This window comes from Ascaphus truei, chromosome 9 (assembly GCF_040206685.1).
Source record: "Ascaphus truei isolate aAscTru1 chromosome 9, aAscTru1.hap1, whole genome shotgun sequence".
Lineage (NCBI taxonomy): Eukaryota > Metazoa > Chordata > Amphibia > Anura > Ascaphidae > Ascaphus > Ascaphus truei.
The window spans coordinates 44179226-44198850 of NC_134491.1; the positions used below are offsets into that span (position 1 = coordinate 44179226).

Consider the following 19625-nt stretch of genomic DNA (forward strand, 5'->3'; position numbering starts at 1 on the left):
AGGTAACGCACACTGTCACTGCGGGAGGTAAGTCGCAGCTCCTAGGAAAGGCACACTGTCACTGCAGGAGGTAAGTCGCAGCTCCCAGGTAACGCACACTGTCACTGCGGGAGGTAAGTCGCAGCTCCCAGGTAACGCACACGTCACTGCGGGAGGTAAGTCGCACCTCCCAGGTAACGCACACTGTCACTGCGGGAGGTAAGTCGCAACTCCTAGGAAAGGCACACTGTCACTGCGGGAGGTAAGTCGCAGCTCCCAGGTAACGCACACTGTCACTGCGGGAGGTAAGTCGCAACTCCTAGGAAAGGCACACTGTCACTGCGGGAGGTAAGTCGCAGCTCCCAGGTAACGCACACGGTCACTGCGGGAGGTAAGTCGCACCTCCCAGGTAACGCACACTGTCACTGCGGGAGGTAAGTCGCAGCTCCCAGGAAAGGCACACGGTCACTGCGGGAGGTAAGTCGCACCTCCCAGGTAACGCACACTGTCACTGCGGGAGGTAAGTCGCAGCTCCCAGGAAAGGCACACTGTCACTGCGGGAGGTAAGTCGCACCTCCCAGGTAACGCACACTGTCACTGCGGGAGGTAAGTCGCAGCTCCCAGGAAATGGCACACTGTCACTGCGGGAGGTAAGTCGCACCTCCCAGGTAACGCACACTGTCACTGCGGGAGGTAAGTCGCAGCTCCCAGGAATGGCACACTGTCACTGCGGGAGGTAAGTCGCACCTCCCAGGTAACGCACACTGTCACTGCGGGAGGTAAGTCGCAGCTCCCAGGAAAGGCACACGTCACTGCGGGAGGTAAGTGGCAGCTCCCAGGAAATGGCACACTGTCACTGCGGGAGGTAAGTGGCAGCTCCCAGGAAATGGCATGTGATGTTGAGTATATTCTACTGCAGATGTGGCCAACTTCAGTCCTCAAGGGCCACCAACAGGACATCCCTGCTTCAGCACAGGTGGCTCAGTCAATGACTCAGTCAATGACTGAGCCACCTGTGTTGAATCAGGGATATCCTTAAAACCTGACCTGTTGGTGGCCCCTGAGGTCTGGAGTTGGCCACCCTTGCTCTATTGCAGGGGTCTCCAGACTTTTCAGTACGAGGGACACATCGTATATTCTGCACATTCTCGTGGGCCAAAGAAAAAAAATCTCTCTATAATTTTTATATATTTTATAAATGAATGAATACGTTTTATTTGGATCTTTTTGGGGTAATCAGCATGATATGATTCAGAACAAAAGAGAAATGTGACAATTACAAAGAAAGGATGCTATATAATGAGCAAATATATATATATATTTCAAGTTGCAGCGGGACGGATAAAATCTTGTGGGGGGCTCGGGCCATAGTTTGGAGACCCCAGCTCTACTGCATCAAAGACCAGTGTCTCCCCCCCCCCCCCCTGCTTCTCCTTTGCTATGTTAATTAGGTCCTAACAAATAATGAGGAGGAGATGAAATGTAGCATGCAAGAACATCTGAGCTAGCCACAGAAATGCAGCGTTAACGCGTCAGAAAGAGGGGTGCTGTGAAACATTAACGGAGCCGTCCTTTATATGAGCTAAGTGACCTAATAACGTGTAATGTTCAGCGGGGTGAACGTGGGTAATTCCCATCTGCATGTTAGCCTTAAATCAAACTGTTATATATTTACATATCATTTTTGTCAACATTGGTGCTTTTTATGCTGCCTAGAGTTATTCTGGACTAGTTTGCTCTTCTGTACAGACATTTACTAGTGCAAAGCTCGACATTTCCTGTCGGTGTATAAAGGGTGCCCCTTGGAATGAGCAGATTAACTAACAGTATTTTTTCGCGAATCATAATATGGGAGAACACCATTACCTCCGAAGGGGTCATTTCAGTTTTCAAAGTGGTCTCTTCATTTCTGTGTATCGTTTCTAAATTGGGGAGAAAATGTGTACGGTGAAGACTTTGTGAAATGGAAGAATAATTGCGTTCTAGAGCCCAATCTCTGCAGCTCCCTTCGGGAATAACAGGAAGCAGAACTGAGAGCGTGATGAGCAGCGTGGAGCAGACGCCAGGATTAAATCATGTGGAAGGAATGTTTCACTTTGAATCCTCTCTCCGCGCGGTGCAATGGGAGCGTTGATGTAACAGTGTCCTTGTTTTAACCCGTCTTCCCCCCCTCTTCCGTGGGATTTCACCGCCGCCGGTAGCCCCCAAACAAGTCGTGCGGAAATAAAATAAAAAGCGAAGCCCCCCCGAATAGTGCAACGTAGCAAAACTTTTTTTTTGAGTTTTCCCAAAAGTGCAGCGTTTTTTCCTGTTCTTTTTGGAGAGAAAAGCAAACCTTTCAAAGCCAGAATCTGTGTCGCAAGCGCAGTGCAGGCGGAAGGTAAGAAATGTTTTCGCTCACAGCGCAGGAATGCTGCTCTAAAAGGGTATCTTTTTTGAGGTTTAAATTGAATATGAATACAGGCATACCCCGCATTAACGTACGCAATGGGACCGGAGCATGTATGTAAAGCGAAAATGTACTTAAAGTGAAGCACTACCTTTTACCCACTTATTGATGCATGTACTGTACAGCAATCATCATATACGTACATAACTGATGTAAATAACGCATGTGTAACAGGCTCTATAGTCTCCCCGCTTGCGCACAGCTTCGGTACATGTAGGGAGCCGGTATTGCTGTTCAGGACGTGCTGACAGGCGCATGCGTGAGCTGCCGTTTGCCTATTGGGCGATATGTACTTACTCGCGAGTGTACTTAAAGTGAGTGTCCTTAAACCGGGGTATGCCTGTACTAGAGATTGCCTTGAAATTAATTCTAACTATCATGCAGCAAACATTAGGCAACAGCTAGACCCATCCTTCCACGCGGATTGCATGAAGGAGGCGTGTGTTCAATAGGGTGATTGGTGACAAGACTTAACCATCATTGGGCAGGATCACCGTGGCACCATCATTGGGCAGGATCACCTTGGCACCATCATTGGGCAGGATCACTGTGGCACCATCACTGGTCAGGATCACCGTGGCACCATCACTGGACAGGATCACCGTGGCACCATCACTGGGCAGGATCACGTGGCACCATCACTGGGCAGGATCACCGTGGCATTTCTCTGGTCCCCCTGTTATTCGGTTTTTAGCTGTGGTATATGCACAAATGGACGGCGCTAAAACCACGAACGCATGTAGCCACTTATTAATGAAGCAGCAACATGTTTCCAGGCAGATATATTCCTGGATAAACATGCAAAGAGCCGTATACAATGGGCTTCCCTGTAGCAAAGAATGTAGACGAGGTTATTGGTTCCAGACCCTGTGTGTTGGTAACCATTAAATGCCATATTCACAGGGGTGTGCAGCGGAAAAAATACTTCTAATTCGGCATTTAGCAAACTGCTGTCTAACCCTTTAACTGTCACACATATATCACCTGCCCCAACACATACACGTGTAAATTACACCCACTGCAAAACATCCAAAATCCTATGTTTTTTTTTTAAATCAATTCTGCAGTATTATATAATACTGACAGTGTGTGTTTATTTTTTAACTCCCTAATGCCATTTTTAATGATTTTTTTTTTTTCATCCTGGTGGTTCCTATAGCGGCCATTTTGAAAGTCCCCTCCATGTCCTCTTTTGAAACAGGCACTGAGTGCTGCCCTTTGGCAACAAAGTATCACAAAGAGATCTGTTGCAGTTTTTCCAGCAGAAGACTGTCTATTACCGATCTAGAAGCTGTAACAATGATGTTACACTTAGTAATATATGGCCGTGCTTATAATGGCTGGCGGAACAACCATATGCAGAGCAATGACGGCGCACACAGTACGCGCGGCCGCCATGTCCAAGTGCGCCATTTTTCGAATTGATCTTGCCACGCGACGGCCGCGTCACATGAGCTTTTCAGCCAATGAGGGCAAACTGCTCACGTGACATCTTGGTCACGCCTCTCTGTCGCCTCCTGCTGCCTCCAGCCTGCAGTGCAGGTTTCGCGAGTGACGTCACGAAGTCGCACGAGCGCTGCCGGAGCTACTGTAATCGAGGCATAATGTTACTTTGCAGCTGCAGCATTTCACAGACTGCAGCAAATAGTCAGACGGCGGCCATTTCGATAACCCCACACAGCAGGATATCGGCTGCTTGATCACAGGAGAACGGATCAATCAGCAGCTTTGGTAATTATTGCTTATTAAAGCTACTCAGAAGCTGCATATAGTGCAACAAAAAAGGTGGGTGCATGACTGGTGCGTTAACCCAGGCTGATGAGTGGACATATCCTACCAGCCTGTATACTGGCACAGAAAGACCTGACCTAAGGTCAGTCAGTGTAAAAACTACTTCAAAAGATAAAGGTTATGTCCTGTTTCAGGGCACGAAGGCTGTGTACAGTGATAATGTCTGCCTCCATCCTCTAATACAGGGCGCTCAGCTCCAGTCCTCAAGCCCCCCCAGCAGGTCAGGTTTTTAGGATATCCCTGCTTCAGCACAGGTAGTGCCTGCTTCAGTGCAGGAGGTTGTCGATTCAGCCACTTGTGCTGGATCTGGGATATCCTGAAAACCTGACCTGTTGTGGGCGCTGAGTACTAGAGTTGGATACCCCTGTATTAATATACTACAGAGGAATAAAAAAGCATCTCATCCCTGCAGCTCTAAGCACGGCTCCCCGCAGAGTGTAAAGCAGCCCTACCCAGGCCTGCGTTAGGTCTTTATCCGATGTGTATACAGATTGCTTCTGGGATACAGCAGTGTCAAATACGGATTGTCAAGTGTTCTCTTGTGGGATATTTGCTTTAATCTCCTTTGGTTTCTGCTCTGAGAACTTCGTATTTGATCCTTTGGTCTCAGAAGAGAAGGGCCGTTCTCTGTCAGCGCCCGAGGGAATTATACATGATGGTTGTCACTTGCTTGTGAATGCAGTAATTGCACTGGGAGTTTTCTCATGTTAATGAGGGGGATGAATGCCTTCCATGAGGTTTCTTGGTTATAAACTGGTAATCGGTGGATTTCATTTTCTTTTTAAGTGTGGCAGAATTTTCTCCTCCTCCTATTGATGGGATTATGCTATCCACTGGTCAGTTGGCGATGCTATCCACTGGTCAGTTGGCAATGCTATCCACTGGTCAGTTGGCATTCTAGAACTTGCTTTCATTTTATTGACGCTGGATACGAGATTATGGTTGTGTTTTGATGACAGTGAAATTAAATATTGGGAAGAAAGCAGCGGTAACATCCCTCCTTAGTTTTATTCCTTAAACCAGCGCAAAAGCAACTTTTGTTCCTCTCTGGACTTTGGTCTTCGCTGTGTCTTTATACCTGCAAAATATATGGCTTATGCCGGTTCATTTATATGGCCGTCTTTAAAAATGGCTTCCCCCTTGGTTGAGATTTTCATGGCTTGTTTCCACGGTGATGTTGGTTTTAATATTTTAGGGCCTTTACAGTCCAATTTAAATTAATGTATTGTTTTTATTGGTAAAATGTAGCAACAATGAGTCAGTTGAAGAGTACATCGTTTTGGTTAAACTGGTTTCAGGTATTATGGCATAGTGCCATTATAACCAAGTAACTTGGCCTGCAGGCAGCGGAGTAAAATGTAGTGTTCCCAATGTATAATTTCCTACCATGGGAACAGCCGAACCACGCATGGAAACAGCTCCTCTGGAGAAAGAAAGACACAGCCGGAGCAGGACAAAGAGATGGAGAGGAACGGCAGAAAAACTTCTCCGGTTGTTAAAGTTAGGGGGAAAAAACTATGTAGTAAAATAGGGTCATTTTATAGAGAATAAATGAAAAATCCCATTTCCTTTGTAATGCACATTAATAAAATGTGTATATTATTATTTTACTATATCAATCACTGAACAGTCTATTCGCTTTAAAGGTTTAATGACTTTTATAAGAGCTTTATTGTGCCGACGTGTTCCTGTAATATGGCAGTGTTTCTCAGCGGGGTTTTATACTATGAAGTTCCCCTTATATGTAACAATAAAGAAATCTTTCTGTGCTCCTCTGTGCCGTGTTATGTTAATATTCCCAATGTGAGCCCTGCAATATAAACTAAGGGCAGGTCCATATTGCCTTCGTCCGCGTGGAGGCGCGCGTCTGTGACATCACCCGTGTGAAGCGGGTGCGTTTTTTGGACATGCTAGACGCAGGGGGCGTAACACTGACGTCACAGAGCTGGTTCGCCCTCATTGGGCAAATGCTCACATGACCTGCTCGACACGCCGAGAAGTCAGTTTCAACTGATTCCTCACACAATACGCACCCCCTCCTGCTGCTGCGCGCGCCCGCACAGTGAGTGTGAGCTGGGGAAGCACAGGGAGTGTGAGCTGGGGAAGCACAGGGAGCGTGAGCTGGGGAAGCACAGGGAGCGTGAGCTGGGGAGCACAGGCAGTGTGAGCTGGGGAAGCACAGTGAGTGTGAGCTGGGGAAGCACAGTGAGTGTGAGCTGGGGAAGCACAGGGAGTGTGAGCTGGGGAAGCACAGGGAGTGTGAGCTGGGGAAGCACAGGGAGTGTGAGCTGGGGAAGCACAGGGAGTGAGCTGGGGGAGCACAGGCAGCGTGAGCTGGGGGAGCACAAGGAGCGTGAGCTGGGGGAGCACAGGCAGCGTGAGCTGGGGAAGCACAGGGAGCGTGAGCTGGGGAAGCACAGGGAGCGTGAGCTGGGGAAGCACAGGGAGCGTGAGCTGGGGGAGCACAGGGAGCGGGAGCTGGGGGAGCACAGTGAGCGGGAGCTGGGGGAGCACAGTGAGCGTGAGCTGGGGAAGCACATGGAGCGTGAGCTATGGGAGCACAGTGAGCGTGAGCTGGGGAAGCACAGGGAGCGTGAGCTGGGGAAGAACAGGGAGCGTGAGCTGGGGAAGCACGGGGAGCGTGAGCGGGGGAAGCACGGGGAGCGTGAGCTGGGGAAGCACGGGGAGCGTGAGCTGGGGAAGCACAGGGAGCGTGAGCTGGGGAAACACAGGGAGCGTGAGCTGGGGAAGCACAGGGAGCGTGAGCTGGGGGAGCACAGGGAGCGTGAGCTGGGGAAGCACAGGGAGCGTGAGCTGGGGAAGCACAGGGAGCGTGAGCTGGGGAAGCACAGGGAGCGTGAGCTGGGGAAGCACAGGGAGCGTGAGCTGGGGGAGCACAGTGAGCGTGAGCTGGGGGAGCACAGGGAGCGTGAGCTGGGGGAGCACAGGCGGCGTGAGCTGGGGGAGCACAGGGGGCGTGAGCTGGGGGAGCAAAGGGAGCGTGAGCTGGGGGAGCACAGGCGGCGTGAGCTGGGGGAGCACAGGGAGCGTGAGCTGGGGGAGCACAGGGAGCGTGAGCTGGGGGAGCACAGGGAGCGTGAGCCGGGGGAGCACAGGGAGCGTGAGCTGGGGGAGCACAGGGTGCATGAGCTGGGGGAGCACAGGCAGCGTGAGCTGGGGGAGCACAGGGAGCGTGAGCTGGGGGAGCACAGGCAGCGTGAGCTGGGGGAGCACAGGCAGCGTGAGCTGGGGGAGCACAGGCAGCGTGAGCTGGGGAAGCACAGGGAGCGTGAGCTGGGGAAGCACAGGGAGCGTGAGCTGGGGAAGCACAGGCAGTGTGAGCTGGGGAAGCACAGGGACCTTTATACAAAACGGAATCCTTGGGCAACGTAGTGACACAAATATAGGGTAAATGACAGTGTCTGGAACATACGTTTGGTACCACAGTTACGAACCGACCAGCATTGCAAGAGAGGGGACGTGTTGACTGCTATAAAAATGAACGTGAGGCTTTATATAACCAGTCTATTTTTATCTGTGTCATACACATCACACTACACAACACGATTTTAACGAAGTTATTTAATAAACCTTTTTTATTTTATGTATATATCACTTCACCCCTGACCAAATTATATTATAAAGGTTTGCTGTGCGCCTCTTAGAAGGGATCTTTGGTGCCTCCTTTAGGCACATCTCTCTATCTTTATATAAGAATCATTGCGTATGGCTCTGTACATCTTGTCTCCTCAGGACTATAGAATTCAGACAATAAAATCTACATTTCGGCAGATTGTAATTACTTTCTGTGCTGCTCCCAGTAATAGCCACCAGAATGGTATGTCCATTAGAGCAGCAAAACATGGGAAATCTTATGGGGTTTTTTTTGTAAATTTAAATCAGTTTTGTAGTATTGGATTTTTTTTAAAACTCTTAATAAATACGGTTTTAATTACTTTTTTTTTTTTTAATATACTGAGCATCCTTTGATTTTTATAACAGGTTTTAGCCCACCTCCCCAGCAGTGCAAGATCTTTGCAACATTTTCCTGTTTGTGATAATTTGTTGCCAATGTTCCCAGTACAGTAGTTGGAGCTGTAAACGGTAACAATATATAATATTACATTAGTAATATAAGGATACATTGTAGCTGCTGAGTTACTCTGACTGAAGGATTGATTGAAACTGAAAGGCAGCAATTATGTTAGGCACACAATCAGGATTTTTACAGATTTATAACTGGAGCACCAAACGATTGCCAGTTTAGGCAAACATGTACAATTATACATTGTCACAAGATTTACATATACAAAGAAGGGGGGGGGGGGGGACTGTAGTATTGATCTTTTAAGTATGATTACGTTGTTGGAGTTTTCAAGAGGGCCAGGGAACTCCGGCGGCAGCAAGGTCAGGAGGAGTGATTTCTTTTCTGTCCTAAGGGGTCTATTCACTAAAATGCAGTGGTCATTGTAGATTATTAACAGCCATTTAATTGTTCGGCTGTCAGATACTGTTAAGGGCGGTGGTACTTTAGTGAATAGGCCCCTAAGTAACACGCAGCGTTAAAGGAGTTCGTTATAATCCGCATTATTGTAGCATTTGTATTCTCATTGGGTCCCAAGTGTGCCGTGCTGGAATACAAGAAGTGGACTTTTTATATCTGCTGGAGATAAAACCTTTGTCTGTTACATTTACAAATACTGTATCTTCATCCGCTTGTTATTGTAGTGGATTATAAGAAAATAAAGGATTAATGCGTTTAAGTGTAATTTGTACACATAAAGTTCGGCGGTGCGGTTCGGATGCTAGCATCAATTTCCCACATTAAGTTAATATCAAAATATTTGCTCAATTTCTTAAAGCAAAAAATCATTGCTATGTGTATTTCTCTTTGTTGGATTTATTCTGTTTTATCTGTCCCATCTGTTGCGAGTGAAACTTGTTTTTAATATAGATGAATAACAGGCTCTATTGCATTATAGCCATGGGAATGATATTGCTCGCATGTAGTATGAAAAATGCACTTTTCATAGCTGCAAAATGCAATTCTTCTGCATAATACCCAAAACAAAGTGCCATGAAGCTGTTAGCAGTAAATTGAATTTTTTGGTGTGTAATTTAGTACAAATAGTGACAAGTAAAAAGAGCGGAGAGCATTAGTCATTCAGTTTAAGCGGCACCAGAGCTGTAATCTGCAAGGGGTGTGCTTTTTTATGTCGACTTCAATTGCACACTTCATTTATTTGGACATGGCAGAGCTGGCTGTGTCTGTCACGCGGCCTCGCTGCTCTGTTAGCGAGTTTCGCCGCGGGGCAGCTGGGACGCTTTGCTGGGGCAGATGTTCTATTCAGTTTATTCAGTGGCCGGTCTTGGATGTTTACTGTCGTCATGGCGACCCTGGTTTCCATAGCAGTGTCGCTGCTGCCTCCGCGTCTAGCAGGGGATATAGTTATAAATGGGATAATATTTTGCTCAGTCTTTGCAACCTGCCATCTGTCAAGTGACAGAATCGAAATGGGTTCAGCGAGCGATTAGCAGTAACGGCAGCAAAGCAATGCCTTTTATACGTTTGTTTTGTGCGAATAGCAAGATTGGGCGCAGCGGTTTATCACGGGCGGGGTCTCACTTCCTGTTTGGTGAAGGTTTCGTCCTGCTGCAGTTAGCCGCCATGTTATCGGTGCTGGCAAGAAATCAAGATCTCATGTTTGCTGAGCTCAGGTGTGCATGAAATATCACTATATACCTTCATAAAATGAACTGGTCTTATGCCACATTCTTGCTCTCTATTTTGAGTATTTACAACCCTGGTTTCACAATACCCGCGGTCATTTCTTTGTTGCATGTGATTACCAGCGTGTGTGGCGCTGTGCAAAACAGATCACTGCGCTTTCTATTTAATCTAAATATGGTGGAAAGTAACCCAGAGTCACCAGGAGAAGGCACTTAAACTGCATTCTCCCACTTCAAGGAGATTAAATAAGAGTCCATTCAATTGTCCATCCTATTGTTAAACATCAAAGTGTAGTTAAATAGAATCAAAACATTAGCTTGATTGTCAATATATTTATCTATTGGTTGATTTTTCCAGCCACTGCCCTGATGCTTTTGAATTCATACTTCTATGTAGATGTACATTTAATACACTCATTGATAGAAACATTAACTCCCCACAGACAGACAGCGCCCATCAACCTGGATGGTATTTCCTTTATTCCTGCCCCACAACTTGTCTGGCACTGCTTGGGTTAATCAACAGGACAGTTGAAAGAACAGAGTTGCATAAATCCACGTTTACAATCAATGGGACTTTTAGAAACCAGCGATATCCTGAAAACCTGACCTGTTGGGGGGGGGGGGGGGTCTTGAGGACTGGAGTTGAGCCCCCGGTGTGAGGCATGCGGTCCCTATGTCACTCGTTCCCCATACTGTTTCATCTCCATTATAATTAATTTGAAACAAACCCATGCCCTACCTTTTAGAAGGTCAATGGGAAGCATGCCCTGTATTAATGTGACTTTGGCCAGAGAGTGTTACAGAACTGGACAGTGTCTAAATTAAGTCAAACAAGATCCCCCATTTCCCCTTCTATCACATAGAATTGTATCTGTTTGGGATATGTCTATATCAATTGAATGCACATGCAAGATACAACACAAACCCTCGCATAACGTCTGCTTGTGGTAGGGGTTGTATTGAACTTTTCTATAGAGACCATCACATATGCCACTCTTTCTTGACTCGCACAACTATATAAAATACACAGACTAAATACACAATACAGGGGTAAGAGAAGCAGGCGGAGGTGCAGCCAGTGGGAGATGGGAAGCCAGCCTCATTGAGGATGATTCATATGTTATCTAAGGATTCTGATCACCTGGAGACACAGCACTTTTTTTCCAGTTACAGAATAATCCTGGAGTACAGTACTTGCAATAAAACATATCAAATGTAATTATGTTCCATTTTGAAGATTAAATAACGTGATTTTACCGAAAGGTTCCTCTTTAGTGCAGCGTGTCAGGACAGGTTACTGTGAACTGCATTATAGATTTAAAGTTTTAATTTGATGGTACCATAACGTACCACAATAATGCACAGAAGCATTCTAAATACCTACTTTATAAGTTCCTCTTAGGGCTAAACTAGCTCAGAGTATCAGAAACAGGAACCGCCACCCTGTCCTGCCTGGATCGCTCTGATCTTCCTGGCAGCTCTCGACACCAATGCAAGTCAGTAAAATAACAGAGATCTCCCTCGTTCTTCTCCCGTACAGCATGTCTCTGATCAGGAGGTTTCACATAATGGTCCATGCAATCACTGCAACCCATTGAATATTGGAAGCGCTGTAATGTTTCCCTGGAAATCAGACCAAAGGCAGAAAGTGAAGGCTCAAACTGCTAAATACTTTCCTCTACACTGGAGCAGCCATACAAGAGAAAATACAAGATTATTCTTATGTACTTACGGTTTTTCAGTGTCTGGTGGTGGCCATCTTGGATTGGTGATGTCATTTCTGCGATTGGAAGTCTGACGTGCATGGATATTAATTGATTATAACTCTGGCTTCTCCTCCTAAAGCATCACATACCCGTTGTCGTCTTCACCTGATATTGTACAAGGAAACAGTGAGAAAAATGTTGGTTTGTGCTGTTGCAGAGGAATCAGAAGCCAGAGATAATAGTAATGAATCTAAGGAATATCTGGTTTCAGTCCAATAAATTATAATACATCAGGGTGGCTGCATCAATTATTATTTTATTGGGCGTTTCATTTTATTCACGAGCTTCCTGATCACACAATTCTATTGATGCTGCAGATGTTTCTTTGTATCTATAATCAAACATGAGAATCCTTTACCTGCCGCAGGGCCCTGCAATTCATCGCAAACCAAGTCATTGCAGGAAGCAAAGGGATTCAGGAACGAAGGACATTTCATCTAGAACAAAAACAATCTCAAAACACCTATTACCAGTTTGGAAAGAAAGTCTACTCATTCTCAATGTAACTTCAGTTGGGGAAGTTTAAGATCTGCGTGGGATTCCTGTAGATTAGATGAGATCAGAAAACCACGCTGACTTGTGGATCAGTTTGCGGATATATTTTTTTCATCACATACGTTCACTGATTATTCGTGCTGAAATGTATTATTATTTAGGTGTCAAAAAGAAAGAAACGTGATCGCAGGTAAACCTGAATTTCACATCTGGAAGGTTTGTTTGGCACGAAACCGTACAGTCTGATAACGATGCCGAGTAAAGACCCGAACCTACGATTTTCTGCGTATTAGGTTATTGTAATCTTTGCCCGTTCATCCTGGATGGCGCAGACTTGTACACAATGTGTAAGGAGGCACCTGTCGCCTGAGCGATCTGTGGACAGATGGCGCGCGCGATGGGGAGGCGTGGCAGTAACATCACCAGGCTGGTTCGCCTTCATTGGTTGAAACGCTCACGCGACGCGGCCATCGCGCGAAATCAAATGGATTTGTCTCCTCCAAATCCTGTTGCGCTTCCGTGCGTGACGCATCGCGGGCAGTAGGGCCGGACTGCTTCACATAATGGTTTTGTTCGTGCCACGCACACTGGCCGCGGCCTATTGCTGTTATATCTGATGCAGGAGAGAAAATGATCTGGCCATTAGTAGTTGGCACTGGCCCTAAACCACTTCAAAGACCAATGCCACACATGCCTGTTCTTTCCTCGATGTATTTCCTTATCTCGTTATACTCTGCTCCCCGCAGTATTATTCATTCTGAATATATCTTCCCCCGTCCTCTGCATATTTAACAGTTGCAGGTAAAAATCTGTTCCACTCCATTCATGACGAGGCAACGTGTTGCGGTTTCCCTAAATCAGGGGTGGCCAACGCCCGTCCTCAACTCCCAACAGGTCATGTTTTTAGGATATCCCTGCTTCAGCACAGGTGGCTCAATCAGTGGCTCAGTCGAAGACTGAGCCACTGATTGAGTCATCTGTGCTGAAGCAGGGATATCCTAAAAACATGACCTGTTGGTGGCACTTGAGAACTGGAGTTGGCCACCCCTGTCCTAAGGGTACTGTACAAAGCACCTGTAAAAGGCCTAATAATAATAATAATAATAATACATCTTTTCAGAATTGTTACAATGTCTGACAGGAATTCAAATGTGCTGCTGGTAAATTATTCACAAACAGCTGTCACGTAAAGGAAAATTGTCAAAAAATAGTTTAAATATTGTGATTGCCTCATACATGTTTAGCTTGAAACATTGCAAACTGATTCCCATTTGGGGTTCTGACGTCTGCAATTAGTACTTGATTAAAGTAAGACACCCTTTAGGTTACAGCTCCCGTTGGAACGTTGTCTGGGACAGGTCACTGTCTCTTTCAAGGCAAAGAGGCCGGGTTGTAAAGCAGAACTGGGGAAATTCACCCGGAATGCCTGCCGGTATATTTCACATGAATATGTCCCCAAAACAGAAAACAACGAGAGAAATGTGCAAGGTCGCGATGGGTGGGATTAAGGGAGGATTTAAAAAACAACCAAACACCCAAATGGGATATTTATTTATAAAATGTGTTAGCAGGAAGTAATACACTGAGAGTTACCTCTCGTTTTCACGCGTGTCCTGGGCACAGAGTGATGCTGACGGATACATGGTTACAATACACAGTTACATTAAGTGAGCAGGTTATACATTATGTACCAGACATTGCATGAAGTGGATTCCAACTTTAACCTTGTCACTGCCAGAGTGGCCCTTGTAGCAGCGCTGGGGTTATAGCTGGGCATGGTACTGCTAGCCTGACATGGAAGTGAAGTGGTTAAAGAGCCTGAAACGGACTGGTCTGGTTTCCAAAGTCCTCCTGTGAAAGCTGCAATATCACAGAGTGACCATCTGGTGCTGAAATAACACACGGTTTAGCTATTCTGAAGGGGCAGCGCAGCAGAAGTGCGCTGCGGTGAGGGGTTTGCGGCAGCACAGCAGAGCGGTGTATGGTTATACTCCTATACAAAGCTGTGAGAGTGCGGTGCTAATCCTGATCTAGATCATCCCTTCAGCCAAGTAAGAGATTACCAAGTAAAAGTATTTCATACAATGGCAGGATGGTGATAAGACTTCTATCTTTATGGATGGCTATTTGAGCAAGATTTCCCAGTGAAAGATCACACTGCTTCATATTATTAACTGACCTGTTACAATGTACCAATGAAGAAACTGGCTTTGCTGGTCTTTCTGGCAGCACATGGGTTAATGGTGTTTTTCATTCATTTGAGCATCTTTTTATGTGTTTAGGTTTAACAGAAACCTTCCCTGGTTGTCAAACTTTGACGTGGCGGAGTTACTGCACCGACACACTTTATTCGAGCAAATGCCCAGTATGTACCTGGCAGATACCTGGAATGCGCCGCTCCTCACCTCTGACAAGCCCCGTTGCGTTTGCCTTCCCAGCCTGGGTTCATGCCTGGCTGATGGGCGGCTGATCTGTTAAATGATAATGATTAGGATTTAATAGGCTGCAATGCTTCGCGTGTCTACCAGATGGCATAAATTCATGAATTGTAATGCAGTATATATATATATACTGTGCAGTATTGCAGCCAGCGGGAATAAAATGCTTTAATCCCTGCCTGGAATATAACCCAATGCACTCGGGCAGAAAACAGTCACAAACCTCAATACACCCGGGTATACCCGAATTCGTGGGACTAGCCGAGCTCGAATAAAGTGTGTCGCCAGTGTATTGTCTATGGCAGGGGGCTCAACTTCTGTTCTCAAACCCCCCCCAACAGGTCAGGTTTTAAGGATTTCCCAGCTTCAGCACAGGTGGCTCTGTCTTTGACTGCATCAGCTGTGCTGAAGCAGGGATATCCTTAAAACCTGACCTGTTGGGCGGTCTTGAGGAATAAAGTTGAGCAGCACTGACTGGTCCATGAGAACTGGGTCAGTTGGAGAGAGCGTCGGAACCGATGAAGTGGATCCTGAATGCTGATGTTACCTGTATATAAGCTTCTGTGGCTCTATATCCCACCAGTCTGATTATATTTAGGCCTCTCGCTCTGTCCTTACAAAAAGTAGGGTGTTACAGACGGCACTCCCAAAGTTTCAAGTATATAATGTCTGGTGCACGGGAATGACAGGGGGGACCCGTAGTCCTCCCAAAACTATAGAGCAAAAAAGGTGATATTCCCAGCACTCAATGTGAATAAATCGTATTTATGCCAATTTGGAATATTCCAGTGTTTCTTTCTCCATTTATTCACATTGAGTGCTGGGAACATCACCTTTTTCACTCTGTCCTTGTGTCAGAAAAACCCCACCCTCTCTCTTCCTTCTCCAGCACTCGTGCCACTTTGTGTCTTTCTAAAGAACAATAGCATTGGAATCCAGTGAATCTACACATGTGACAGACATTGCTGCGATTGCTGCCATGCCAGCGGGTGAAATAATGTCTTCGCCACTTCCATTTTTTCACAAGCGCCGGATTCTAATACAATGGTATCTGCTCTCGTGGGCAGATTGCGTGGGTCCTGGTACAACAGGGTTGGGCAACTCCAGTTCGCAAGGGCCAGGTATTAGGGATATCCCTGCTTCAGCACAAGTGGCTCAATGGCTGAGCCACTGATTGAGCCACCTGTGCTGGAGCAGGGATATCCCCAATTCCTGGCCTGTTTGTGGCCTTTTCCTCCAGCATGCCAACGAGAACAATAATATCTGCTCCATCTGTAAATCGGGGACTTTATACGGCTCCATGGGCCGCTGTGATGGTATAATAAGGAACATATAATATAACACATATAATAAGGAACATATAATATAATATAACACATATAATAAGGAACATATAATATAACACATATAATAAGGAACATATAATATAATATAACACATATAATAAGGAACATATAATATAATATAACACATATAATAAGGAACATGTAATATAATATAACACATATAATAAGGAACATGTAATATAATATAACACATATAATAAGGAACATATAATATAATATAACACATATAATATAATATAACACATATAATAAGGAACATATAATATAATATAACACATATAATAAGGAACATATAATATAACACATATAATAAGGAACATATAATATAATATAACACATATAATAAGGAACATATAATATAATATAACACATATAATAAGGAACATGTAATATAATATAACACATATAATAAGGAACATGTAATATAATATAACACATATAATAAGGAACATATAATATAATATAACACATATAATAAGGAACATATAATATAATATAACACATATAATAAGGAACATATAATATAATATAACACATATAATAAGGAACATATAATATAACACATATAATAAGGAACATATAATATAATATAACACATATAATAAGGAACATGTAATATAATATAACACATATAATAAGGAACATATAATATAATATAACACATATAATAAGGAACATATAATATAATATAACGCATATAATAAGGAACATGAAATGCCACTACTTTTATTTATTACTACACTTAAGTGGCAAGTCAACAGTGTGCAAAGTCAACAGTGTGCAAAGCGATTGGCTAAAAACCCCATTCAAGTCTTCAGCCGCTCACTGGCCGGTTGGTGACCGATCCCTGGCCGATCGCCCACTTGGGAGAATATAGAACTTCTCCCGGAGAATTCCGTGTTTTTTTTAATAGAAAGAGCTTTATTTTAATTTTTTTGAGACTCTCCTGTTCTATTTTTAGACATTGTTTTGTTGTGTTTCACATTTTGCTGTTTTTTTAATGCCTCTTTGACCGTTGTTAGTATAAGAACTGGCGCACCCGGCAAACTTCCATCTTCCAGTGCGTCCCATCGCGGAGGAGCAGTAGGAAATGTTATACTTTTGCCACTTGTTTTATACAGACTTACAATGCAGCCCAAGTATGTTACACTGGGGTTCCCAGCAAGCGCGAGAGGCGCCCCCCCCCCCAGCCAGCGAGCGCGAGAGGCGCCCCCCCCCAGCCAGCAAGTGTGAGAGTCGCCCCCCCCCAGCCAGCGAGCACGAGAGGCGGTCCCCCCCCAGCCAGCGAGCACGAGAGGCGGCCCCCCAGCCAGCGAGAGGCGGCCCCCCCCCTGCCAGCGAGTGCGAGTGGCGCCCCCAACTCAGCCAGTGAGCGCGAGAGGCGGCCCCCCAACCAGCGAGCGCGAGAGGCAGCCCCCCAGAAAGTGAGACTGAATAGAGCAGTGTTGCAGTGATACAAATATCAGCTTTATTTCCTCCTCCGTCTCTGCTTTCTCCTGCCTGTTCTCCTTTATGTATCTGCTGGATCATTTTGCTTGTTGCACCTTCTGTGAATAAGTTGGATAATTGTGCAGACCCCTATGGGGAATATACTGTAGTGTGTTAGTTAGCCTCTTTCTCTACGCTGACCTGCTGCTGTCGGTGAGATTATTGCTTGGTTACTCCGCTCCTTTGGATGAGACTGCTGTTCCTGCTGCCTTTCTAGCTGATGGGAGGAAAATCACAGTATCAAAAGAAAACAATAATAAAAGCAAATAAATCCGTGTGTTCTCCTCTTCCCTGACCGCTGGGGCTCAGTCAATTATACTTTTTACAGTATTATTCAAGCAACATAATATAGGAGGCTAGCCCTGAAACAGGAATTACATAACGGGGAAGTATATACTCCCGGTGTGCTCACCTATTGTAATGTAAAAGTGGATAAACAGACGGGTTTTTCGTTTTTCTGGCTAGAAAAAGAATAACGCTTTTATTTTTTGATAATAAATATTCCTAAAGTTGGCATGAGTGCCAGCATTTCCAGCAATCATTCCCCCAATACTGCGCAGACCCCAAGACCCCAATACTGAAAGGGAAGTACAAGAGAACATCGTTCTACTTCCTCCTTTACAATTGTCCTTTTTTTTGTTATTGCAAGTGATTGAAGGATTTGAGAAATGTGTCTCCCCCCCCCCCCCCATTTCCCTGATGGGGGTTTTCTGTGCGTGCTTCTCGCGTGCCGTGGGGAGCGTCAGCGCAGTTATTAGCAAAGATTTCCTATTAGAAGGCTATTGGTTCACTTCTGCTTTTTCCCCACTTTTGGCAATGAGGATCAGGAAATAAACGAAATGTTAAAAGTATGGCTCAGTTTCGTCTTCTAAGTGGGTGTATTCGGGATTTATTGCATTAAGATATGTTGGAGGCACACCCATAAGGTTGTGTCCGCGGGCAGCCAGTTATAAGAGGTGCAGAATAAAGTCTTAGTCTGTCGGGGTGAAAAACATGTTCTTATCGCACTAAACTTTGTCCCATGTTCCGAAGATATAACCGGTACTCCATGTTGTAATCCTGAATACAAGGATCTGTTTGCCATCTCATACAGTAAGATTTCAATGTTATCTGTACAATTAGGGCACAGTTATCACGCCTGCCTTTACAAAGTGATGTTGGAGGCTTTTATTTACTTTTGGAGAGGGGTGCGGAGGGGGGGGGGTGTTTAATGAGCGGCAGATAACGTTACCACTAAAGTGCTCTGTGTAGCTGGTTTCGGTGTGTAGCTAACGTCTTTCCTTTTCTCCTCTGTCTTCCAGTTCCTCCAGGAGTGATGCAAAATGGGACTCGTGGGTTGAGCAGAGGAATTTTTCCAGGAGTAAGGCCTTTGCCAATTAATCCCATTGGAAGCATGGCTGCAGTGAGGTACGTCTGCTGTCCTCCTTCATAACTTAGTCAGTAAATAGGGCCAGCGGAGAGCTAACGCATCATTGTTTGGCCCATCAGATTGTTCTAATCAGAAAGGTGAGTACAGTCCATGACACATTAGCAGCTGACCGTTGGTAAAGCTGCTGCTAATTTTCTGAGTAGATGCAGGATGTAACAGTTTCACACGTACAGCGCACACACCGCTACTTTCTAATTACCGGATCTGATTTCTTCTAAGCATGAATCATAGGTTCGGCTTCCTCAGTAAAGCGGCATGGGAAAAGTAACACTTACTTCTCATTATAGTAACATTCATTAGAAATGGAGTAATGTGCCTGGTTACTCACAGAATTGATGAAGTATAAAATAAAATACATCTCTGCCCCCTTCCTGTAAAAGGCGCGAGCAACACATTGCAATGTGGATGGAATCCGTTGTTGCATCGTTTCTGATTGGTAACGTACCCGCCGGATGTCCAGCTTCTATCGGGCACACGGGTGACCAAGAACAAAATGCTGCAGCGCTTCCTAAGATACAGCGATGTAAATAAAGTATGTAGACGCTCTAAAGCAGGGTGGGGGGGAGGGGGACTCCAGTCCTCAAGGGTCACCAGCAGGTCAGGTTTTCAGACCATCCCTGCTTCAGCACTGGTGGCTCACTTGAAGACTGGACCACATGTTACAGGGATATCCTGAAAACCTGACCTGTTTGTGGCCCTTGAGGAATAGAG

At 45.4% G+C, this 19625-nt stretch overlaps 1 protein-coding gene across 3 annotated transcripts in view; it reads left to right on the forward strand.

Annotated features, from left to right (window-relative positions):
- FOXN3 (forkhead box N3) overlaps window positions 1–19625 on the forward strand; it is a 188321-nt gene that overhangs the window by 153099 nt on the left and 15597 nt on the right. For all 3 annotated transcript variants that reach the window (XM_075614573.1, XM_075614575.1, XM_075614574.1), the window contains exon 5: window positions 18787–18892. In XM_075614573.1, coding sequence (XP_075470688.1) covers window positions 18787–18892 — 106 coding nt within the window. The remainder of the gene's footprint in view (window positions 1–18786; window positions 18893–19625) is intronic.